This window comes from Miniopterus natalensis, chromosome 3 (assembly GCF_054644295.1).
Source record: "Miniopterus natalensis isolate mMinNat1 chromosome 3, mMinNat1.hap1, whole genome shotgun sequence".
In the NCBI taxonomy this organism is placed as follows: domain Eukaryota; kingdom Metazoa; phylum Chordata; class Mammalia; order Chiroptera; family Miniopteridae; genus Miniopterus; species Miniopterus natalensis.
This window is the reverse complement of record NC_142083.1, coordinates 99,091,452-99,116,117: the sequence shown is the minus strand read 5'-3', so window position 1 is coordinate 99,116,117 and position 24,666 is coordinate 99,091,452. Positions and strand designations below refer to the sequence as shown.

The 24,666-nt window shown below is 41.0% G+C and overlaps 2 protein-coding genes across 4 annotated transcripts in view; one reads left to right on the top strand and one right to left on the bottom strand.

Annotated features, from left to right (window-relative positions):
- The first annotated feature begins 354 nt into the window (after positions 1 to 354).
- Positions 355 to 24,056, top strand: ERI2 (ERI1 exoribonuclease family member 2). 3 transcript variants are annotated; one of them, XM_087815815.1, is made up of 11 exons: positions 355 to 405; positions 1,315 to 1,382; positions 1,468 to 1,551; positions 2,175 to 2,302; positions 2,788 to 2,944; positions 3,828 to 3,928; positions 4,187 to 4,268; positions 4,861 to 4,949; positions 13,311 to 13,411; positions 17,452 to 17,539; positions 23,044 to 24,056. In XM_087815815.1, exons 1-9 carry the CDS (start codon positions 383 to 385, stop codon positions 13,332 to 13,334), a joined length of 756 nt encoding a protein of 251 aa, XP_087671941.1. In that variant the 5' UTR covers positions 355 to 382; the 3' UTR covers positions 13,335 to 13,411; positions 17,452 to 17,539; positions 23,044 to 24,056. The 3 variants fall into 3 exon arrangements, with proteins under 3 accessions (XP_087671941.1, XP_087671940.1, XP_087671939.1); XM_087815814.1 differs by lacking the exon at positions 23,044 to 24,056 and having other exon boundaries at positions 17,452 to 17,648; XM_087815813.1 differs by lacking the exons at positions 13,311 to 13,411; positions 17,452 to 17,539; positions 23,044 to 24,056 and adding an exon at positions 5,147 to 8,018.
- The window catches only part of ACSM3 (acyl-CoA synthetase medium chain family member 3), a 44,836-nt gene continuing 26,983 nt past the window's right edge, over positions 6,814 to 24,666 (bottom strand). The window contains exons 5-14 of the mRNA XM_087815816.1: positions 23,391 to 23,534; positions 23,078 to 23,275; positions 22,765 to 22,863; positions 21,050 to 21,173; positions 20,030 to 20,110; positions 16,971 to 17,072; positions 13,113 to 13,240; positions 12,907 to 13,006; positions 7,875 to 7,994; positions 6,814 to 7,494 (exon numbers count right to left, since the gene is read on the bottom strand). Of these exons, the coding sequence (XP_087671942.1) occupies positions 7,408 to 7,494; positions 7,875 to 7,994; positions 12,907 to 13,006; positions 13,113 to 13,240; positions 16,971 to 17,072; positions 20,030 to 20,110; positions 21,050 to 21,173; positions 22,765 to 22,863; positions 23,078 to 23,275; positions 23,391 to 23,534 (1,183 nt within the window). The 3' untranslated portion in view covers positions 6,814 to 7,407. The remainder of the gene's footprint in view (positions 7,495 to 7,874; positions 7,995 to 12,906; positions 13,007 to 13,112; positions 13,241 to 16,970; positions 17,073 to 20,029; positions 20,111 to 21,049; positions 21,174 to 22,764; positions 22,864 to 23,077; positions 23,276 to 23,390; positions 23,535 to 24,666) is intronic.

Sequence of the window (24,666 nt, the reverse complement as noted above, 5' to 3'; positions counted from 1 at the left end):
ATCCGCAGCCGCCCTCCGCCCGGAGCTCCGGGCACCGAGCTCTCCCGCTCGCCGGGAGAGAGGGCGCCGCCACCGTCCCGGTCCCGCGGCGGAGAAAACCCGCGCCCACGCCTAAGGGCTTTACCGTCGGCGCCGAGCGGGGCCCAGCCGCCGACCGCGCCCCCACACGTGGGGAAGAGGGAACGGGGCGGCGCCGCGTGGCTCCCCTACCTACTGCTGCTCCCCTCAGCCCCGGCCGAGACCGCTGGGAGAAGCGGGGGGCGTGACGCCGCCGGACTCCGCCCCGGCGCGCCCACCGCCCAGCTGCGCGGGCCGTTAGAACGGACCGGAAGTGAGGGCCCGGAGACTTCCGGAAGCTGGGCCGCGGGGCGACGTACGGGGAATGGCGACCAAGAAGTTGGCCCGGTACGCGGAGGGCTGAGGGCGGGCGTCGCTCCGGCGCGGGCGGTGCGGTATGAGCGTCGCTCCTGGTGTGCTGCGAGCAGCGCGGCCGTCGCTCCCGGTGCGGGGGGCGGGACCGGGGCTGCCGCGGGGGCTGCCTCCGTCCTCTGCAGCCCGGCGTCTCCGACCTGGGCTTCGAGCGGGTCTAGGCCTCCGGGGAGGACGACGCGCGTGTGGCCGCCCGGAGGTGGCAGGCAGCCGGCCCCCTCGTTGCCCAGCCGCCGCCCCCTCGCGAGCCTCCGGCCGCGGCTCCTGCCCGCTCCCGGTTGACTCCCCGCGCGGGCCGAGGTAGCAGCGAGCGGCGCGGGCGCAGGGCACCATCCTGCGCTCCCGTACCAAGCGTGCTCCTTGGCGGCTTACTGACTTCATCTCCTCATCATTAAAAAGCGACCACCTCGTACCGCCGAGGATTAATTAAATGAGGTCACGCGATGTAGTTGACCGCGGGCGTCTGTTTTTCTTTACCCAGGTATTTTAAGTCCCTAGAAGCCTAGACCTGCCCTGTCTCCTCAGAACTGTGCTGTGCACACTAGCGAGGGCTTGAAAGGTGCAGAGGCAACAAGAACAAACGCCTCGGCGCACTTTTACCTCTACAGTCACTCGAGTTCCTCAGCATTGCTGTAAAATAAGGGAAGCAGAAGGAAGCAGTCTAGGTTTGCAAATGTGTACTTTGAAGTCCGTGTAGGTCCATGGTTACTAAAATCGAGAGAGAGTAGCGGTTAGTGCAAGAGCCGAAGCCTTTTGCGCTCAAAGTCTAGGTCCGTTTCCCCTCGGCCCCAGCCCGTCGGTAATGAGTTACACCGCGAGTCTGTCAGCTGTTCGAGCGGGTGTGCCTGAACGTGTTCAGCAGGGGGGTTGCTTTCCGTTCTTTAGGCAGCTTGGATTAATCAGGAGAAAGTCAGTGGCGCCAGCAAATGCACATCTAGGAAGGAGCAAGTTCAGTAAGTAGTGTGCCTCGTTTCTTCATATTTCGTGCCTTGCACTTTTAACACTGGTAAAGCGTTCGGACACCCTGATCTTTTGCAGAGCAGTTATTTGACTACTTGATTGTTATTGATTTTGAGTCGACATGTTGGAATGATGGGAAACGCCACCAGACCCAGGAAATAAGTAAGTCTGGACTGCCCATGGCCAAAGCTGGCTGTCATTAGATGTCACTTTAAAGTTTATAGATATAAGCAAACAGTTAAAGAAAACAAGATCGTCTATGAATTGGTAGCTTACTATAAAACCTGACCCCCAAAACAGAAAACAAAAACCTAATGCCTAAATGTGTTGTCATATAAAATGATTTTTTTAACGGGGCAGGTAGAAAAGGGTATAGGGGGGATAAATGGTGATGGAAGGAGACTTGTCTTGGGGCGGTGAACACAATACAGATGATGTACTATAGAACTGTGCACCTGAAACGTATGTAATTCTGTTAACCAATGTCACCCCAATAAATTGAAATAATAAAATAATTGTTTTAGGATTACCTAAAATCTAAATTGCATAGAAACTGGGGGAAAAATACCTTTGCAAAAAGGAGTATGTATATTTTAACTTCCACATGGTCATTATATTTAATGGTGGAAATATATTGAAGGGTTTTAAGTAGATACACTCAACTTTAAGGTTTTGACATTCTTTGGCATAACTTTAACCATTACATCATACTGCTTTAGTCATTCTAATATGATTTTACCGAAACAGTGATTGATTAAGGGTCAATTGATGATTCTCCCATGTAGTTGAATTTCCAGCAGTATTGCTGAACACATCAACTGGAGAGATTGAATCTGAGTTCCATGCTTATGTTCAGCCTCAGGAACACCCAGTTCTTTCTGAATTTTGCATGGAACTGACAGGCATAAAGCAGGTATGCCCTTCCCTTTTCCCCACCTCTCTTCTCACCCCCTCCCTCCCCCAGCTCTCAAACAATAAACAGGCAGGTATGATGAAAATATTAAATTCAGAAATCAACTTCAAAAAGAAAATAAAAGCTATATACCTTTTGGAATTAGATTTATTTAGTGTTAGGAGAAATAATGTCCCCTCCAGAAGTCCATTAGAATCTTTAAAAATTAGAAAGAATAATGTAAAAATGAATAGCAAATTTATTTTGTGGAAATACATAAAATTTCTGGTGATCTGAATTTAATTATATTTCTGTGTGATTTTAAATTGGTAACCTAATTTTTCTTATTCTGTAGAGTCCTAATCATCACATTATCTCTTTCCCATGTTTTCAATAGATAAACTCTTTGTCAGTAGAACTTCTTTGTTATATACCCCACGGTGCCTGAGTATGTGCTCAATAATTATGAAATTCGATTGTTGAATTCAGATTTTGTCACTGTTCAGGCTCAAGTTGATGAAGGAGTCCCTCTGAAGATTTGCCTATCTCAGTTCTGTAAATGGATTCAGAAGATTCAGCAACAGAAGAAAATTATTTTTGCTACCGGGGTTTCAGATCTGTCTACTTCAGAAGTAAAATTGTGCGCATTTGTTACTTGGTCAGGTAAAAAAGGGTTATATCTATCAATCATAAATGAGTATTATCACCACTATGTAATTCTTTACGTCTAGTAAGAGTTATACTTGTTAACCTGGGCGAGGAAAAGAAATCCAAGTGCCCAGTTGATGTTAATCAAGAAAAGTAAATTGATTTATATTTTCAAAATTACCATTCTGGGATACCTTAAAACTGTAAGCCTTAACTTGAAGAATTTTTCTAGATTGTTTCTCTCTATTCTTCTGAATCCAGGTAAAGATGGTTTAGTGAAAACTCTAATCATGCTATTTTTATACAACCTTGACTAAAAAGATTCCTTGTTCAACTCATATCCTTTGTTTTTATTTCACACTCACTAATGTATACATCAAGGGAAAAACAGGCCATTTAGAGTAGATCTTTTGTATGCCTGTGATACAGTATTGCCATTACTTCTCATTGATAGCAACGGCTGTGCCATTGCTGCTTAGCATTGATAGTGATACTTGGTTTCAGGTGTTTGGTTTCTCAATTACATGAGCATTCTCTTAGAATGTTGAAAGCGGATAACCATCTCCATAGAGACCTTATAATTTGAAATCTTACTATTTTTGAAATGGTCATTGTGTCTTACTGAGTGCTAAATTTCATTTTGGAATTTAGTCACCAACTTAATTTCTTAGCAATAAAGTTACAGAAAGTGAATAATTGCTAGATATTAGCAAGGCAATTAAATCTTACTATTCTGTTATATTATTATAGTATGTACATAGTATTACATGTTATATTATTCTAAATCATACTATTCTATTTTATATCATTTTTCAGCATGTTATTTATAAAGGATGATTGCATAAGCAAAAACTGCCGGCATCATTAACTTTGCTCTATTTTAATATACTTAATGCAGACTGGGACTTGGGGGTTTGCCTCGAGTATGAGTGTAAAAGAAAACAGCTGTTTAAACCTGTGTTCCTAAATTCTTGGATTGATCTCAGAGTCACTTACAAGGTAAGATTCAAGGGTGGGGGCATGTTCAGTTTCTTTCTGTTGAAAAATGATTAAACTTTATTCCACACAAGGGTATGGATTCCTACAAATAAAACATTTTCTCTTGAAACATTCACTTGAATACGTTTCTTATAGTCTGTAAAAACAACAAAAATAAGCACGTTCCAAATCTAGTACTAAAAATTATGAAAAACGGTTAATACATAGCCTTCCAAATAGTAATCATTTTTTTAGACATATCTTCATTTATTTCATTAGATTTTCTATAGGAGAAAACCAAAAGGACTGCGGGGTGCCCTGCAGGAAGTAGGAATAGAATTCTTGGGACGAGAACATTCTGGTTAGTATAAATTGAAAATAATTTTATTATGTAAGTAATTTTATTTTTTATTAAGTCTTTTATGTGAATCTCATTGTTTATGATGTCGTTAATAAGGAGTATCCTTCAGCCTAGAAAAAGCTCTTACTAATCTATACAGTTTAAGTTGTTTCTAAGACTCAAATTACCACTTTCATGAAGTATTATAAGATAAAGACTGCCATCTAGTGGCTGTCCAATTGCTAAAAAAGAATGAAAAGAATTGGCCAATCAAATGGAATTAAACAAATGCCCAAATAATACAGTGGACTAGTGAAAAATTGAACAAGACTGTTAGATTACTCACAAAACATGGTCCCTGCAGAATGTTGGTCACATTTTTGTGAACTAACAAATTTTCACCTCCTCTGTAAATGTGAGAGATTTTGTCTTTCATTGGTAAGGCTGCCACAGCTTTCCACAAGACCAGTTTATCATGATTAAAACTAGTAGATGGTCATAAAACTAATAGTTCCAATTTCCATTTAAGTGGTGGTTTTTTTGTTTTTGTCATTTTGATATATTTCTGTATACTGGTCCTCCTAAATTCAGTGTTTGATATTTATTTCCTCAGGACTGGATGATTCTCGGAATACTGCCCTTCTCGCTTGGAAAATGATCAGGGATGGTTGTTTAATGAAAATCACAAGGTCCTGGAATAAGGTCAGTGACATCTTGCTCCTTGATTCTGTTATCTCAAACTTCAGAAGTAATTGTAGGGTCACTGAAAAGTAGATGTCATGTGTGCAATAATTTATGTCAATCAATGATGGCATCTGTTTCGTCATATAATAACGTATACTAAAGAAATTCTGAATATACAGTTGCTAAAGCTATTGGATTTGTCTGTGGAATCATAGGTTCCCACCAAGAAGAATCCCAACATTTTGGCCAGAAATTCTAATACCAGTCAAGTTAAAGAAACATCGGCCTGCAGTGGTAGCATTCAGGGTCCCAGCATGTGTGACAGGGAGCCTAAAAGGACAGCACACCGTGAAGAAGTTCAAATGAGGCCAGTTGGTACGAATTCTATAAAGGCACAGCAAGATGAATTGCAACCAAAGAGCAGTGTAAAAGTGGGTCTGCGCAGTGTCACAAGCTGTTTATCTCTCTTTAATGCTCAGTCCTCTACCTCTCTGGGGCAGTTGCAGTGTCCCAGCTTCAGTACACCCGTGCAGAAGCAAATAAAAAACGAACATCATGCATTTAATACCAAATCTAAGTCTTCAACAGTGGGTTCAGAATTGGTGCTTGTTTCAACTACTATTTCATCTGTTAATCATGTTTCTGATATGGAGATGAGCTCTGCTCTTGACTGTTTACCTATGTTGGCCGATTGGGAAGATGTAGCTTTATTGCCAGCATCTCAGCCTGAGCAAAATATAGATTGTATGCCTCCTATTAGTGATTCAAATTTAATTACTTCATTTAATTCTGGAGAAAGGTTAGTGGTTCTAAAAGAATCTGAAATGCTAAGTTATGGAAACTTTGGAGGCACAGAAGAAACTCCTCAAAAATCTGAGACCTCTAAGTCAATTGTCTATAAGAGTCCACATACTACTATTTATAATGTAAAAGAATCCAAAGATCCAAGTTCAGATGTTTCGAACTTTAAATTACCTGAGTGCAAATCAAGTAGTCTGAACAGTGTTAAGGCCAATATGTCTTATCCTTCAGTTTTGGGGAAGTGTCTTCTTTTAGGTGGTACTAAAAGGAATCTATCCAGTCCCCCAATTTCCCCCCTATCGAAAAAACAGACCTTCACTATTCATGAAGAAAAGCCTACATCATCTGATGGCTCCCCAGTGAGAACTTCTTCTTGGAAGGTTCCCTCCTCTGTCTTAACTCCTGCAGTTAACCTACAGGAGCCTTGGAAGAGTGGGAAGATGACACCTCCATTATGCAAGTGTGGCCGAAGGTCTAAGAGACTTGTTGTTTCTAATAATGGACCGAACCATGGAAAAGTCTTCTTCTGTTGCCCTACTGGGAAATACCAAGAAAACAGAAAATGTGGTTATTTCAAATGGGAACAAACACTTCAAAAGGAGAGGGCCAACAGCACAGTTTGGTCTCGTTCCTCAGGGGCCTTCACTTCTGGTTCTCCAGAAACAAGTCATGTTTGTGATCAAAATGTAAATGTTTCTGCTAAAAATTCATTGAGACTCAGACCTTCCATGAGGAATTGATAAACTTTCTTTGTATCTAAACCATGTTTTTACTTTAATGCGACTTCTAGTGTGGTAAAGAGAAAAGGAGTGTATACGGCTACAAGTTATGAGGACAGCATATCTGAACTCTAGACTGCACTGGGGCTATTACACACACAACACATACACACACACGAGAGAAAATAAATTTCACAGGCTTCTAATTTCAGTCACCAGCTACCTAACTTTTGTCTTCTGTTCGTGTATGAATCCTCATTGTTCCTTGAATTCCCAAACATTATGAGTATTCTTAAAATGTCTTAAACTGTTTTATTTATATTTCATATATTGACATTTGCCAAATTTATCATTCTTTTTTGAAGAACCATAAATGAAATATTTTGTAAACTGCATTTATTAGATTAAATATAATAAACAATAATAGTATATGATATCTTTCTTTTGCAGTTAGACCTTGAAACTAATTTTAAACTGTTTTAAGTTAATTGAGTAAAAATATGACTAATAAAAATCACTAGCCTGTTTTTCAGGTAGATACTTATACTTTGAGAGTAATCTGGCTTTCTTGTGTTTCTAAAAGCTTGTGTTAGTTTTATTTCAGTGCTTGAAGATTGGTTCTGGTTTGTATATTAACATATCATAAGAGTTAACTCAATTAAGATGTGAAAATCAACAGATCAGAGATTTGGTTCAGAAACTGCTTCTATACCATACGTTTAAAAATTCCTTATCAGTTGATGGTATTCTTTTTGTATTAGCAAATTATAAGAACACTGATACTAACGCAGAGGCATTTACTATTTCTTTTCAGAATCCAGCCTCTGGTGCTACGGCCACACGATATTTTAAATCAGTAGTTCATAAGCATACTGTCACAGTTTTATCACCTCTTCATAATCTTGGGTTTCTACAGTCTTTGTTTTATGGATGCTGTGATAGTTAAAAGAATGGATTTAAACAGTTTCCCATTCTTTCTTCCTCAGTTCATTTCTTTTTATCTTCCCACTGATAGTCTTTGGCAGCTCTTGAACAAATTCTACCTGTTGGTATCAAGGGAAGAAAATCAGCCCAGTATTCATCTTTAGACAAAGTCAATTCTATAGCAGCTCTATTATGAACTCTATGTAGAGAATAGGACACATTGGGGTGGGATTCTGGTAACAAGGGGGAAGGGGGGCACTGTTGAGATTTTTCTTGATATTTAATATTTTACTACCAGTCTGGTGAGCCAGGTGACCAAACAAATTTGATTTAAGAGTTTCATGTAATCTCAAAGGTTCTGATTCTTAACCATGCCGTTGATTCAGTTTAGAATATTGGGTGTAGCATGTTTGAGGAGAATTTCATTAAAATTGAAAAAATAAACTGCTTAAATTTTCCAGAACACTAAGCAAATATTTATCGTAATTAGAATACCTACCTTTCTAGGATATTTGTAGGGTGCTGTAGTTTTTTTTACATGCTCCTGAATTTCCTCTTTTAGTTGTTCTTGGCCATGTGACTGGTAATTGGGGTTCAGAACAATAAAAGCCTTGACTACCTAAAATAAATATTTGAAACACCAGTAAGATGAATTGTGTATTTTTATGCTTTAGTGTGTCTTGTTTACTTTCTCTGACTGGGAATCTAAGTGCTTGGTGGAAGGCCAGAAGGTTTAACAGAGTTTGATCCTAGCTCTGTTCTTAAGCCAGGCATTTGGTGCTCACACCTCCTGGTTTTCGTTTTGTTTTGTTTTTAAATATATCTTTATTGATTTCAGAGAGAAGGAGAGAGAGAGAGAGAGAGAGAAACATCAATGATGAGAGAGTCATTGATCAGCTGCCTTCTGCACGCCCCGACTGGGGATGGAGCCTGCAACCCAGGCATGTGCCCTGACCAGGAATCGAACCCCGATCTCCTGGATCCTAGGTCCGTGCTCAACCACTGAGCTACGCCCAGCCGGGCCACCACCTCCTGTTTATCTAATACAGGAGAGCTTCTGGGACCCCTGCTTTGTGTATGATCTACACTTGAACCTTCTCATCTAACTACATCTTGAACTCTACTTTCTCACCTGTCTCTGGTATCTCTGTTTCTGTCTTCTTGCCTCATCTTTTATCTCCTTCAAAAAATTGTAGTGTACTGGAAATTTGGCAATACACTAAGCACAGTCTCTTGTGTAGCAGCCCAGGCTTGATCTAGCCTAGCTTCTAGGTCCCCACCTTATGAACAGTATTCACATGGCCTATCACATGCTTGTTGAAAGAACACATCTTTGAGGCCATGCACTCTTTATTCGATAACTGCTGTTGACGCAAGGCTGCGAAGGTTCCCACAGCTGCTTTACTGTTGCTCTGACCCACTTTCCTGACCCTGAGGAACAGGAGTAGATGTGGGGGTGGCCTTGCTCTCTAATTGGCAGAAGACGAAAGCTTTCATCACTCTGTGCTCAGAAATCCTGCTCAGAGTTTACCCTTTCTTGAACTGCTTTGCCGAACCCTGCTCAGAGTGTTTGGACCTTTAATGGAGAAGGCAGAAGGCCACCCCTCATGTGGAGCCCCTTCAAGAGTGTATTGATATTATAAATGTTCTCTCCTGGCACTGCCAGCACTGCCTTCCCTAGAGGCAGCTCTGGGTGAGGCAAATAGTAATGCACCACCAAATCCAGATCACCAGCCAGGCCCTCCTTGGAACGATGCTTCCTCTGGTCACAGTTCCAGGAGGCTCCTGCAACTTTGATGATGAAATTTCTTGCACTTAAGAGGCTGAGATCTTATTCACAGGTCATGTACTCAGCTTGAAGATAAGCTGCCAACGTTATCTGCCCACTATAGCCTGGGAATCAGTGTTAACTGAAAGTGAATTTTTTGGAACAATAAACCACTCTGGGCAACCAGTTAATGAGAAATGGAGATTTGCAGTTATCAAGTTTTCACATGTTGACCGTTGTTTACCAATGAGCAGTTTTACAACATTTTATGAGCATTTATTTTTGTCTTTACCAAAACCCCTTAAACATTTCTAATTTACATGTGCCATAGGGCAGTTGCACAACTGTGTGAGTATATGTCTGTATATGCATGTATATAATTGTATCCTATCCATATTTTGACATTTCTTAAAAATTATTTGTATTTATGCCTGCTCTGCTGCTTTTTTAAATGTTCTTACTGATTTCAGAAGAAAGGAGATGGAGGGAGAGAGAGAGAAAAACATGAATGATGAGAGAGTCATTGATCGGCTGCCTCCTGCATGCTCCCTACTAGGGATTGAGCCTGCAACCAGAACATGTGCCCTGACCGGGAACTGAACTGTAAGCTCCTGGTTCATGGGTCAATGCTCAACTACTGAGCCACACCGGCCTGGCTTTATGAATTTTTTTTTAAATTTATCCTTGCTAGCCCTGGCCAGTGTGGATCAGTTGATTGGCTGTTGTCCCATGCACCAAAAGGTTGCAGCGCAATCCCCAGTAGGGGGCGTGCAGGAGGCAGCCAATTAATGTTTCTCACATCAATGTTTCCCTCTCCCCTCTTCCTCTCTAAAATCAATTAAAAAAATATTTTTTTAATGTATCCTTGTTTTTGTTTTTTGTGTTTTTTTTTTAAATATATCTTTATTGATTTCAGAGAAAGGAAAGGAGAGGGAGAAAGAGTGATAGAAACATCAATGATGAGAGAGTCATTGATCGAGCCCGCAACCCAGGCATGTGCCCTGACCGGGAATTGAACCCCGATTGCTTGGCTCCCAGGTCAGTGCTCAACTGCTGAGCCATGCCCGGCCAGGCTAAATGTATCCTTGTTATAAGTGACTTGTTCATTCAGAGGCAAATTATTTTTAGAACTAATGTTTGGCCCGGCCGGGCGTGGCTCAGCAGTTGAGCATCAACCTAGGATCCAAGAGATTGGGGTTTGATTCCCGGTCAGGGCACATGCCCGGGTTTCGGACTAGGCAGCCAATCAATGACTCTTTCATCATTGATGTTTCTATCTCTCTCCTCCTCCTTTCCTCTCTGAAATCAATAAAGATATGTTTTTTAAAAAAAAAAAACTAATGTTTGTAATTACTGCTTTGCATATTGGTGACTTCTGCACCTTGGATAAGCCTATCTTTATAACAGTCTTTATAAACCATTACAGAAAATGATAAATTAACAAGGAACAACCTAACCTCGTCGAGAGCATGAACTCTGAAGTGTGACAGCCTGGGTTCACGTCATACTTGTATAATCCTGGGCAAGTTAGGACACCTCTCTGTGCCTCAGTTCCCTTCTCTATAAAAAGTTGTATGGATTAAAGTAACGTAGGTATAAGGCTTACAGCAATACCTGGGATATACTAAGTCCTCAAAAACATTCGTTATTAGTTGTAGTAGTAGGAGCACAAGATTTATTTTAACCTGAAAACTAAGTGGGCTTCAAAGTTTCTCTGAAACACTCTGCAAAATTTTGCATGTTTATGAGAAGAGTCTATGTTTATACTATTCAGAATGGTAGCCACTAGCCACATGTAGCTATTTACACTTAAATTAAAATGAAATAAAATTTCCTTAGTCATACCAGGGGTGGCTATTGTATTGGATGGTGCAAATACAGAACATTTTCATCACTGCATAGGTCCAGTGGCCTTCAAATTCCAAAGAAGCTGTGTGGTCCAAAAAATTTAGGAACCGAGCACCCAAGACAAATACTTCTCAGCTCCTTATTTCACATGCCAATGTTAAAATAGTACTTAAAAGCTAAATGTTCTTGTCGGAAGAAGCAACGGTAACAAAGTCGTCCATCTCTTTGTCCCTGTTGGAAGTTACGTCTTTTAAAGAAGCCTTGTGGAAATCACACATTTTTTAAAATTATGAAAATGTAGCTAAATTAAGGTAAATGTAGGTAAATTAATTCACTGGCTGAAAATTTTTAAAAGCAAAGGAACCAGGCCTGACCAGTGTGATTCAGTGGTTAGAGCATCAGCCTGCACAGCAAACCCATCTGCTTTTGGATAGTTTACCTGAGGAAAAAAATCATAAAATTGTCCAAGTACTTAGTTAGGATTAGCAAATAGCATTAGGAATTTTTAAAGCTAAAACACTGCAAAATAGACAACAGTGTGAAAATGTACACAGTAAGTTGCAAGACTATGGAATGTAAATAAAAATGATCAATATTTTGGATATTGCCATAAAGTCTTCATTTTATCTGTTCTGTTTCTTTTAAGCCTCAACCCAGGCTATTTTTTCCATTGCTTTTCAGAGAGAGTGGAAGGGAGAGGGAGAGACATCAATGTGAGAGGCACACGTCGATTGGCTGGTTGCCTCCTACACAAGCCCAAAGTGGGGTTGGGGATCGAGCCTACAACTGAGGTTCGTGCCCTTGACTGGAATCAAACCTGGGACCCTTCAGTCCGCACGCCAACACTCTAACCTCTGAGCTAAACTGACTAGGGCCATTTTATCTGTTTTTGGTCAATTCTTCTGGAACTTGCTACTCAATCCTAGGTCTGGGAAGACCTAGCCTGGAGGAAGACTGAGCCCAGCTAAGACAGGCCTGCTACCAGAAGGAGAGGAGCTGCCAGAAGCATAGAACACAGCCACCTTGTTGAGGACACCTGGCTCAGGACACCCACCCACATCTGCCGGGAATTGTTGCTGCTCACTAATGGGAAATGGAGCTGGGCAATCTTTTCTCCTCACTTGGCTAACCCAAGCCCTACTCCAGGATCCCTGTGTGGGCAGACCCAAACCCACTTTGTTGTCTTATACTCTAGGATATCAGCTGACTACCAAGCATCTGTCTGGGTAAAATCAATGAGGACTGATGCTAGGGGAGAGGTTCAGGAGGAGCTGAGAGTCATGAAACCCTTCTGGTGGAATTCAGCTCAAAGGGATGAACTTCATTAATCACTGAATCTGTCCCCTGCTGTTACTCACCTGGAATACTGGGAGTCTGGCAAAGGGCGCCTGATGAGGGGCATGGAACCTTTAAGCCCAAACTACCAGGTGATCAGCCCCAATAGGAGTGAGCTTTCAGGACTTCTGTCTTTATAGCTTATTTCCCTTATCCTCTGGTTATTTACCTACCCAGCCTGCTTCTGGTTGCCTCGGTTCCTGCCCCAGACCTTGCTCCCACCCCCCGCTTTGTGATGCCAGCCTATTCTCGTGCTACTCCAGGGACCATGTCAGTTTCTAGACCTCTGGGTAACAATGTGACCCAACCTAGCTAAACTCTGACACCCTACCTGGTGTAAGCCTGGGCTGTGGCATTCACACCCCCTTTGCCCTCGCTCCATGGAAAGGATTCCAATTCCTTATAGTATGTATTTTGCAGTCAAATTTTGTAGCAGTTCTTTCTGACCAGCATATTTCTATCTGACTTGCACAGTAAGTGGGTGAATTATTTGGGTAATTCTGTTTTAATGAACTATTATTTAAAAGTATGTGTTAGACTGCTAACACATTATAAAATGGAGATGAATTCATTCTTGTACCTCTCCTCTGATGGGGTCTGGGCTGCTGACCACAGCTGACTCTGCCACTGCGGGATGCTCAGCCAGGACACTCTCTACCTCAAATGGTCCGATTCGGTAACTGGGAAGTAAAACATACAACAGGAATTTATAAAGGTGGGCAGCAGGTTCATTCCAGAACACTGGTGATCAGTTAATAAAGACATATGCACAGATGAAAAAATTACCCAGAGGATAATATGACATCATCCGATCTTGCAACAAACCAGAAATACCCATCTTCATCCACATAGCCTCTGTCCCCAGTGATATAGAAGTTGCCTCGTAGAGTTGAGGCTGTTTTTGTAGGGTTATCCTGTGAAACAAATAGCATTTTGTTATTGTGAATGTGACTTTTCTGTTCCTTTGAACTTTTAAATGTTCAGGAGAAAGAAGTCCGCTACCTTTGAGAAGCCCAAGAATGAAGAGGAGCCAGCATGTGAAATAAGGACGCAGTCCCAGCATTGAGCAGCCCAGTGTGAGGAAGGTAAACTAATTACAAAGAGTGGGCATGCTTCTACCCTGAGTTTCCTTAGAGAGATCACAAAATATATACTGCAGGAGCGCAAGCTCAGAGGAGCAGGCTAAGTCTTTTGCTAAGTGACTAACACCAAACACTATTAGGAAAGAGAATTGAACACTCAGAGTTAAAAGAAAGCATCTACACCTAATAATTCAAAGAAAAGACAGGATGTTTTTTCTGTGGCTTGTGGTGGTGGTTTTTTTGTATTTTGTCTGGTTTTACATGAAAACAGAATTGGTTCTGTAACTTTAGCAGGAAGAAAACTGATGTGTTGCTATATTACGTAAAATTCACCAACAAGTAGAACCTAGACCTTCGATTATGTCAACTTTGCTCTTATTTGTATACTGTGATTACAGTTGAAAATACATTTGTAAGGAGCTCAGAAGGCCTTCAGTGGAAGAAATATACTTAATGTTACTGCCGCCATTCTCTATCCGTCTCACCCCTCCCAAGAAGGGATTTCAGGAAGATGATTGGTGGTGTTGGATAGCAGAGAGGGCCAGTGTGTATTAAGAGACTATCTTCTTTCTGGGGCTGCCTCCCCGTGCCTTCGTGGGCCTGGAGCAGTGTTACAGCCCAGGGGAGCCCATGTGCCCTTCTCCAGCAAGCATTTGGGTGCTTTTTCAGTTCTCTGTCTGAGGACAGTGGGTCTCAAGAAAAGGTCAAGTACCTGGACAACCTGGATGAAATGGACAAATTCCTAGAAAAACTCAACCAGGAAGGGTCAGAAAACTTGAATAGGCTGATAACTACTGATGAAGTTGAAGCAGTAATCAAAAAACTCCCAGCACACAAATGCCCTGGGCTGGACGACTTCACAAGGGAGTTTTACCAAACATTCAAAGAATTAACACCTATCCTCAAATTTTTCCAACAAATCCAAGAGGAAAGAATACTTCCAAGTTCTTTTTACAAGGCCAGCATTAGCCTAATTCCAAAACCAGATAAAGACACTACAAAGATAGAGAACTACAAGCCAATATCCCTGATGAACACAGATGCTAAAATCCTCAACAAAATATTAGCAAATCAGATCCAGCAATACATTAAAAAGATCATACACTATGACCAAGTGGGATTTATTCCAGGGATGCAAGGCTGGCACAATATTCACAAATCAATAAATGTGATACATCACATAAACAAATTGAAAGACAAAAACCACATGATCATATCAATAGATGCAGAAAAAGATCCAACAAAATCCAGCACCCAGTTTTTATAAAAACTCTTGAGCAGAGCAGGAATAAAGGGATCATACCTAAACATAATAAAGGCCATATATGACAAACCTACAGCCAATATCATACTCAGTGGGCAAAAATTAAAGCCATGTCCCCTAAGAACATGAACAAAACAGATGTCCACTTTCACCACTCTTATTCAACATAGTACTGGAAGTCCTAGCCACAGCAATCAGACAAGAAGAAAACATAAAAGGCATCCAAGTTGGAAAAGAGGAAGTAAAACTGTAATTCACAGATAATATGGTACTGTACATAGAAGACCCTAAAGACCCCACCAAAAAACTACTAGATTTAATAAAGGAATTCGACAACGTAGCAGATAACACCCTGAAATCCCTGCCATTTTTATATACCAGTAGTGAGCTCACAGGAAACTAAAAAGGCAGTCCCATTTACCATTGCAACAAAAAAATTGAGATACTTAGGAATAAACCTAACCAAAGAGGTAAAAGACCTGTGAAAAACTACAGGACATTGAAAAAGGAGAGAGAGGAAGATATAAACAAGTGGAAGAATATACCGTGTTCATGGATTGGTAGAATTAACATTATTAAAGTGTCCATACTACCTAACGTAATCTATAAATTCAATGCAATCCCTATTAAAATACCAATAACATACTTCACAGATCTAGAACAAACACTTCAAAAATTTATATGGAACCAATAAAGACCCTGAACGGCCACAGCAATCTTGAGAACGAAGAACAAAGTTGGAGGGATGACAATACCCAATATCAAGTTATACTACAAAGCCACTGTAATCAAAACAGCCTAGTACTGGCACAAGAACAGACATATAGATCAATGGAACAGAACAGAGAACCCAGAAATCGAACCAAACCTTTACACTCAATATTTGACAAAAGAGGCAAAAGCATACAGTGGAATAAAGACAGTCTCTTCAACAAATGGTGTTGGGAAAACTGGACAGGTACATGCAAAAAAATGAAGCTAGACCACCAACTTACACCATACACAAGAATAAACTCAAAATGGATAAAAGACTTAAGAAATGTAAGTTGTGAAGCCATAAAAATCCTAGAAGAAACCATAGGAAGCAAAATCTCAGATGTCTCTCGTAGCAATATGTTTGCCAGTACATCTCCTAGTGCAAGGGAAACAAAGGAGAAAATAAACAAATGGGACTACATAAAAATAAAAAGCTTTTGCAGAGCAGAAGAAACCATCAACAAAAGGAAAAGAGAGCCCACTGTATGGGAGAGCATATTCACCAATGATACATCTGATAAAGAGTTAATATCCAAAATATATAAGGAACTCCTACAACTTAACAAAAAGAAGACAATCCAATTAAAAAATGGGCAAAGGACCTAAATAAACACCTCTCCAAAGAGGACATTCAGATGGCCAAGAGACATGAAAAAATGCTCAGTCACTAATCATCAGAGATGTAAATTGAAACCACAATAAGATATCACCTCGAACCTGTCAGAATGGCTGCCATCAACAAATCAGCAAACAACAGGTGCTAGAGCGGGTGTGGAGAAAGGGGAACCCTAGTGCACTGCTGGTGGGAATGCAGACAGGTGCAGCCACTGTGGAAAACAGGATGGAGTTTCCTCAAAAAATTAAATATGGAACTTCCATTTGACCCAGTGATCCCACTTCTGGGAATATATCCTAAGAAACCCCAAACTCCAATTAGAACTTACGCACCCCTATGTTTGTAGCAGCATAGTTTACATTAAGATCTGGAAACAATCCAAGTGCCCATCAGCAGATGAGTGGGTAAAAAGCTGTGGGACATCTACACCATGGAATACTATGCAGCTGTAAAAGAGAAGGATCTCTTACCCTTTGGGACAGCATGGAGGGACCTGGAGAGTATTATGCTAAGTGAAATAAGCCAGGCAAAGACAAGTATCACATGATCTCACTCATGTGGAATCTAAGGAACAAAATAAACTGAGGAACAAAATAAACCACGGAGCAGTCGGACAAATTTTAGAGGGAAGGTAGGGGTGGCGAGTGGGCGGGAGGGGAGTAATCAGGAACTTAGATGTATATATACATATCCTATGGACACAGACAGTAGTGTGGATAAGACCTGGGGGGGGGGGGTGGATGCCGGGTGGAGGGGATCAACAGGGGGAGGAGAGGGGGAACATTTGTAATATTTTCAACAATACTAAAAATTAAAATAGAAGGCCAAGTACCTATCCTAGGTATGTTTTGTGACAAGTATAGATAATTACCAAGGACTTTTGAGAAACAAGTAGAAAATAAGAGGTTATTTAATAAGTCTCTTACTACATAATGAGTGAAAAGGCCAAATGGTCGTTTGGGTAGAACTTGAAGGCCAATGTCTCCTTCTTGTCCAGGAGGTAGAACATTGCCATTTGCATCTAAAATCTAGGAAAAAACAGAACAATTTATTGAAGGGAATTTTTACTTAATGCCACCTCTTAAATCTTTGCTTTGCTTGTTTTGTTTTGATTTTTTGCCATTTAAGAATGCAGACTTTAAACAAATTTTAAGAATACTTTAATTCCTAATAGAAATGTACTTAGTTAAATTCTTATTGCAAAATATATAAAATGAAGGTTAGCAACATGTGAAAAAAGAATAAAAGTTTTCTTTAATTCTACCATCCAATAATAATCACATTTTGGAAATATTTTTGAAGATTATTTAGACCTAGGAAAAAATAGGATCATTTTATAATGTACTGTTTTGCAACCTGCTTTTATCATTTAGCAATATATCTTGCTTGTCTTTTCCTCTAAAACAGACATTCATTACTGGTTTTCAAACTTTGTGGAACAAACAAAACCTGACTTCAGCAGCCCAACGTAAGAAAACAGTTGAAGCGGTGGAGGGTAAGCCCTTTAAAGCCTCGCTCTCCGACCCTTTCCCCAAACCTCACGGTTCCCTAAGAGAAGCAAGCATTTATTGAGCACTTATTCCAAGTAATAAATCCTAACACTTTACGAACTGCACGTCTTATTTCCTTTAGTCCTTACAATAATCCTCTTTGGTTAGAACTATTGTTATGCTCATTTTACTCATGGGGAAACTGAGGTGCAGAGAGTTTAAGTAACAGTGCAGGATTGAGCAGGAATTCATCCCTGAGCAGTCAGAGTCCAGAGCCCATGCTTTTCGCCATTACACTCCCCTGTGGAATCTCTCCAGGGAGTGCAGCCCAAGTTTTCTTTTTCAGTCCTCACCCGAGGATATGTTTTAGAGAGAGAGAGAAGCACTGATGTAAGAAACATCGATCGGTTGCCTCCCATATGCTCCCCGACTGGGGATCAAACCCGCAACCTAGGTGTGTGCCCTGACCAGGAATTGAACCCGTGACCTCTTAGTGTACGGGAGGGTGGGCCACCAAACTGAGCCACCCAGCCAGGGCCAGTTGAAATTTTAAAAATCCAAATTAGCATTTCCAGGGTTGATTGCTTACCTTATGTACCGGATTTTGCTCTAAATAACTTTAGCTGTTCCTAAGTATGAAAACTCGACTCTGCTTTGATGTCACCCGCCGAGAACCATTAGGCCTGAGATGTGGCCGGTGTGGAAAATAAAGACCTATTACTTATCTGGCTCTTTCCAGAAGGAAGAGGGCTATGTCCTCAATGACAAATTGAAAGGCAAAGGAATTCCAAATATAAAACCTTACTGTTAAGTTCTTGTAAATTAAAAAAATATGAATTCCCACCCAGTCATCTAAAGAAATACTTGGCTCCAGGTATCAAGGAATATTGATAGAAAGGAGACATTTTAGGAGTTGCAAATACTTATCACAGACTAATGGACAGGGAAAAGACAAAATGTTCTGTCGCTGGAGAGAATCACATTCCTTATTGTTCAAGGGGTCCAGAAATGTTAAACATGAAAATTACAAGCTTTGGGCTTTGAAGTTACGTGAACTTGATATTCCTCTGGTTGGAGCACATCCCCAGAGGCTGGAGTGTCATCGCAGCTGCTTTTAGCTAGGTGAGAGCTCACCCAAAGACACTCCCCTACCAAAGAGCAGTCAGACCTGAACCACTAGGCAATCCTATCTTTAGACAAGGTTCCCACAGCAAAGTTAAGGTGAAGGAAAGGACCCAGCATCTGGTTTATATAAAGAGTGGTATCAGCAATCAATATCATCTAAACTTTCTCCAACTTACCTGATCTAAGAACTATCTGGATGCTTGTTTCATACAGATTTCAGGGGCCTGCCCTAAATGCATCTCTAGGGAAGGGGCCAGAAAATTAGTATTTTTAACAAGTGCCCATGTGATTCCTATGATGGAATAAGCTTGGGAAGCATTGATCTTGTCTACAACCTTCAGTTAAGTTTGGTTCTGAGCTCTCTATAAATTCATCCATTTTGCGTTTTTATTGCTCTTGCTTTCTTTTATTTATCAGTGTAAGTTCCTTTGGCTATACCTAGCTTTGGCTGGGTTGCTATAAGAACAGTTCCAACCCTGTACGAGAGTGCTGATGAGATAATAGGATGTCACTTAGGGCTAAGGGGTGGAAATGGCAGTGCTTACAGAGCCAGAGGTGGCCAGACAGGCCTGAGGGAAGAAAGAAAGAATGCTGCACCCATTGTAAACTTCAGCCTCTCTTGGCCCACTGAACCCTCTTAGGAGTCTTGACCTCCCTCACCAGAAGGGGCAGTGTGGTGTTGGGGTTAAGAGTAGAGACTCTGGCCCTGGCGGATTTGGCTCAGTGGTTAGCGCATCGGCCCTCGGACTGAGGGATCCCAGGTTTGATTCCAGCAGAGGGCACTTACCTCGATTGCAGTCTCGATCCCTGGCACCGGTCAGGGCATGTGCCCGAAACAACCAATTGGTGTGTCTCTCACATCGGTATTTCTCTCTCCCCGCCCCCCCACCCCCCCACCCCCCCACCCCGAAAAGCAATGGAAAACATCCTTGGGCGAATGTTAAAAAAAAAAAAAAAAAGAGTAGACTTTGGAACTAGATCACTTGGGAATGAATCCCAGCACTAGCAGCTACTGTGTGACCTTGGGTACATTCCTTAACTTCTCTGGGCCTTGCTGCAAAATGGTTCTAATATTACTATGTCTCTCATAGGTTCCTTCTGGAAATTAAATGGGTTAATTTTATAAAATGCTTAGAACTACTAAATGGAGTGCTCGCTTCAGCAGCACATATACTAAAATTGGAACAACAAAAAAATGGAGACCAACAAACTAATATTTCTAGTCCATTTCCATTTTTCCATGGAAGTTAAGATATCATGAAAGTAACATGAAATTATCGCCCAAACTAGGAGTGTAAGGGAAGGTAGAAGTGGGGGAGTGGTAAAGGTACCTAGTTGTTATAGATTCCCCTGGAAGTGTATGTACTGACCTTAACATCAAAAGCAGGAGAAGGCTTTCCCATTGAGCCAGGCTTAATTTTCATTCCCTTAAAATTTCCACAGATTAGCACCTAGTTAAGAAGAAGAAAATAAAATAACGTGACAAGTAACATAAAATGTATTCGTTCATCCACCATATTTATTGAGAACTTAGTATGAACTAGGTTCAAAATAAAACAAATTCTCTGCTCTCATGAAGTATAGAGACACTAAACAAATTATATATAATAAAGTTATAACACTTAATAAATTTATAATTGCTAAAATATCCATATTATGAAAACATTTGTACTCATATGAGCATGATACGCTGTTCCTATTTAATTTAATAAATTTGTCAGTTTTAATTTTAATTTTATTTTTCGTATTTTCATTGTTGACCAGGCACTACATTCTTATGGTTTATTAAGTTGAAGCACTGTAAAAAAGATACACTTGGAAAATGTTCTTTCAGCTTTTCCCTCACCTGCTCCATCTTACCCCTCCTCTTTTCTACATAATTACCACTTTTGTTATTATTTTTTTCATTTTCTCCAGGATTTCTTATTCCTATTTCTACAAGCTCTTTAGGTAACCCTTGTTAGGGTATGCTTGTCAAGGCGTTGTCCAGCAAACTCCTACTGTTTTAAGTAATTAGAAACTCAGGATTTTCTATTTTTGAGGCAGCCCTGACTAAGTTCCCTATTACATAAGGGGAAATCTCTCTGTAGCTCTAGTATTTTTTTCTTTTAAAAAATATTTTAATGCCTTTACCTTGGTGAGTTATACAGCAGTTTTTCTCAATGAATGGCTATTTCCATTCCAGGATGTAATGCTAGGCTGTTTAAACAACAACTGTGTCTGTTTCAGAGCTTTTTTGCAACTAGCTTCCCTCAAGCTTTATAAAAACTGCTCTGACCACTCCATTCCCTTCTTGGCCCTCAAATGATCATAGGGATATCAGGAACACTGGTTTCTAGTCATCGGACAAAGTAGGACCCAGCCCTGTCTGTCCAGTGAGGTCCCTGTACCGTTTCGGTCTGTCCGTATCCTTCATAGATGTCCAGCCCTGTCCTCCTCTTCCACTGCTCAGTCACGTCAGGGCTGATGGGCTCCCCAGCACTCACACAGTGCTTTAAGCTTCTGAACTTACAGCTTCTCAGAAGACAGATCACAGATTAAATTTAGGAGGAAAAATGGAAGGAAATGGAAATTAAGATGATTTCTAATGAAATGTCAACATTAAGTGTGTTTCAGTTCTTAACTCCCCTCTCCAATACAAAAATAAGCCATTCTAACATTATAAAGTGACTCCCCAAACACCAGTTTTCCTTTTTCTTTTCTCCCTTTTCTTTGGGGGGGGTGGGGAGCATGATTTACTGCAAAAAAAAATCCTTAGGGAAGGTACCACACATGTTGATCATATTTAATATTTTAAATCAGGATTAGAAGTTTGCTACTGATCTGAATTGGACTATAATATATTTATACAATGGAATAGTATACAGCTGTAAAAAAGAACACGGAAGTTCCTGGGTGGTGCTGTCCAATAGGGCTTTCTGTTACCATGGAAATTTCTCTAATCTGTGCTATCCACTATAGTATCCTCAAGCCCTGTGTGGCTACTGAGCACCTGAACTATGACTAGTGCAACTGAATTTTATTTTATTTTTTTAAATATATCTTTATTGATTTCAGAGAGAAGGGAGAGAGAGAGAGACAGAAACATCAATGATGAGTCAGTCATTGATCGGCTGCCTCCTACACGCCTCCCACTGGGGATCGAGCCTGCAACCCAGATATGTGCCCTGACTGGGAATCGAACCTCGATCTCCTGGATCCTACGTCGATGCTCAACTGCTGAGCCACGCCCAGCCGGGCTGAATTTTATTTTTAAGTATAATTGACATGTAACATTAAATTAGTTTCAGGTGTACAACATTTGTATATATTGTGAAATGATCACCATAATAAGTTAACAACCATCATCCTACATAGTTACAAAATTATTTTTGCTTGTGATGAGAACTTTTTAAGATTTACTCTCTTAGCAACTTCAAACATGCACTACAGTATAATTAACTATAATATGTAACTGAATTTTTTATTTTACTAAAATTTAAATTTAAACACGTGTGGCTAGTCATCACCACTCTGGACAGCACAGTTCCAGAATGTATTGTTAGGGGGGAAAATGTGCAGAACTGTGTGCACATTATGTTTCCATTTATATGTATAAAAGAGAGGGGGAGAGAACATATGCCCATTGGCTTGTGTACACATAGATTTCAGGGAGGAGAAATGAGACTGAGGACAAGGTTTGGAGGAAGACTTTTAATATATATTCTTATATACCTCTTGAATTTTATGTCATGTGAACTTCTCCTACTCAAACTTAAGTAAAATCAATTAAAAATATTTACCAGTTCACCCTTTCAAATGGAATCAGTGACACCCATCATGTTTCCTGTTTGCTGGGATAGGGTTCCAAATAGGGGTGACTTCTTCCCTTTCTCGGGCCGGGGAACACTCACCATCCACTGGGCTCTCAGGGCTACGCACATGGCTGATCCTGCCCCGGACGCAGTAATTATTATTACAGAATGGAAGCAAGAGGAGAAGAGATTGCTAAATCCCATACCTACCAGTCTGGAACTGTGTTTTTAGGCAGAAAGATCTTTTCTTTTAGAGCTTCCTTTTTGTCTCCCCTGTCCCCATTATGTGCCTGTTTACCAGCCTTTCTTACCTGGTCATATCATTCTGTACAAGCATTCGGTATACAGTTGGCACTGAACAGAAGACGGTGATGGGAAACTTGGAGAGAGTCTGCAATGTACAAGAAGCACTCTTGGTCTTTCTACAACTTTAATAAGTGCCTAAGTGTCTGTGGGAGGCACGGCACAGCTTAAACTTTGTTTATTCTAACATAAATGCACTTGCACCTTTCCTTAGTTTATCTTTTCAGGCTTTTTTACTTCCCAGATGTGAAATATCTTAAATCATGTTGTATTCTGATTTCTGCAAGCGACTCTATGGGACAGTCCTGTCAGTGGCCCTGCTAATGCATCTCTAAATGCTGACCTCTTGTGCTCTGCCTTACCTGCAAGATGCAAGTTGGCTCAAACTGCGGCAAACGGTGTGCAAATACGCATGCTCCCTGGATCCATGGCGAAAACACGCTGCTCCATGCAGACTTTGCCCAGCCTGTGTCAGAGGTATTCCACATCACATCCGAAGGCGTCAAGTCCAGCCAGAACCTGGGAAGACAAAGAATAGCCCTGATCTATTTGGGGCAACAAATCCAAAAGACCAATAAAGGAATCATCACCTTAGCACGTGTTGACACCTCCAGCTGCAGTTCTATGAACATACCTTCCGTTTACAGATAATCCTAAACCAAAACTGCTGTGGGTGTGTGCAGTCATTTTAGGAGATCCTGTTGTCCCGCTGGTGAAGTAAATGGCCATGATCTCATCGTGTTTTGTCGCCACACAGGTATGGTTGTCAGTGGCCTGCCTAGGAAGGAAGAACTGCAGTGATTCTGCAGGTTAAACACCGCAGCACAGACTCAGCACAGAACAGGACTCAAGGACCCATCTACTCGGGGCTCACTCTCCCACTGGTCAGGCCCCCAGTGATTTAGGTTGAATTCAGAAGTAAATGCCATCTCCCTCTCCATCTTTTTAGGTGCTTTGCAGAATTGGCTTAACTGCCATCGATAGCCCGTTTGTAACGGCCCATTTCATAGCCTTTTACTGTGTGATAAAAAACAGTGACAGTATTTTCGAAACTCAAGAGTTTTCTCATACCTGAAGCAGAATGAGGATTCTATGGTGGTGTAAGCATGGATTTGTGAAGAACTGCCTCTCCACCGTGGATGCTTTAAAATGTGATTAAAAAAAAAAAATTAATGTCTTAAGAGAAGTCTCGGGTAATGGTATAAAGCTGAGGTCTGCAAACTACAGCCCACAGGCCAAATCTGGCCCACCTCCTGTTTTTGTAAATAAAGATTTATTGGAGCACAGCCATGCCCACTCATTTATATATTGACTATGACTGCTTTCATTCTACAACAGCAGAGGTGAGTAGCTGGGACAGAGACTGACTGCATGGCCTGCAAAACCTAAAATATTTACTATCCACTCCTGTTATAGGAAGCGTTTGCTGACCTCTGAAAGGATTGTTTTTCTCTTTCCCATGAGTCTACATAGTTCTGAATACAGTAAACCCTAACACTTAAGGGGATCTAAGCACCCATCCAGGGATGGAAGGACCCCAGTTAAAGAGAAAGAAAACATTTAGTTCTGAAGGAGAAGCGGGCTGTATGTAAGTCGTATGTTAGGGTGGCTGAGGGTAGGTCCGCTTGCACATCCAGTGTCTAAGAAGCATACAGATTTTCTTAGGCCAGGAATGAATGAGTCAGAAACATCCAGGCCATGACAGATATAGAAAAGCTGTTTTCAAAGCCTAGCAGAGCTGGACCAAGTGTTTAGTCTATGATTCCATAATTATCTTCCTCAAAAATAGGTAGTACCTATAGCTGTGTACCTGTCACTTCTATCGCATGGCTTCTTTTGAAACCTAAGGCAGAGTTATCATACCAATCTCTCACTACTAGAGGCAGTAAGCAGCAGAGACAGGAGTGTAG

Excerpts from the sequence above, each read along its gene's own strand:
- ERI2 (XM_087815813.1), top strand. The coding sequence starts at position 383 with ATGGCGACCAAGAAGTTGGCCCG. Across the intron at positions 1,383-1,467 it reads TCTAGGAAGGAGCAAGTTCA|AGCAGTTATTTGACTACTTG; the intron begins GTAAGTAGTGTG and ends GATCTTTTGCAG. Across the intron at positions 4,269-4,860 it reads CTTGGGACGAGAACATTCTG|GACTGGATGATTCTCGGAAT; the intron begins GTTAGTATAAAT and ends TTATTTCCTCAG.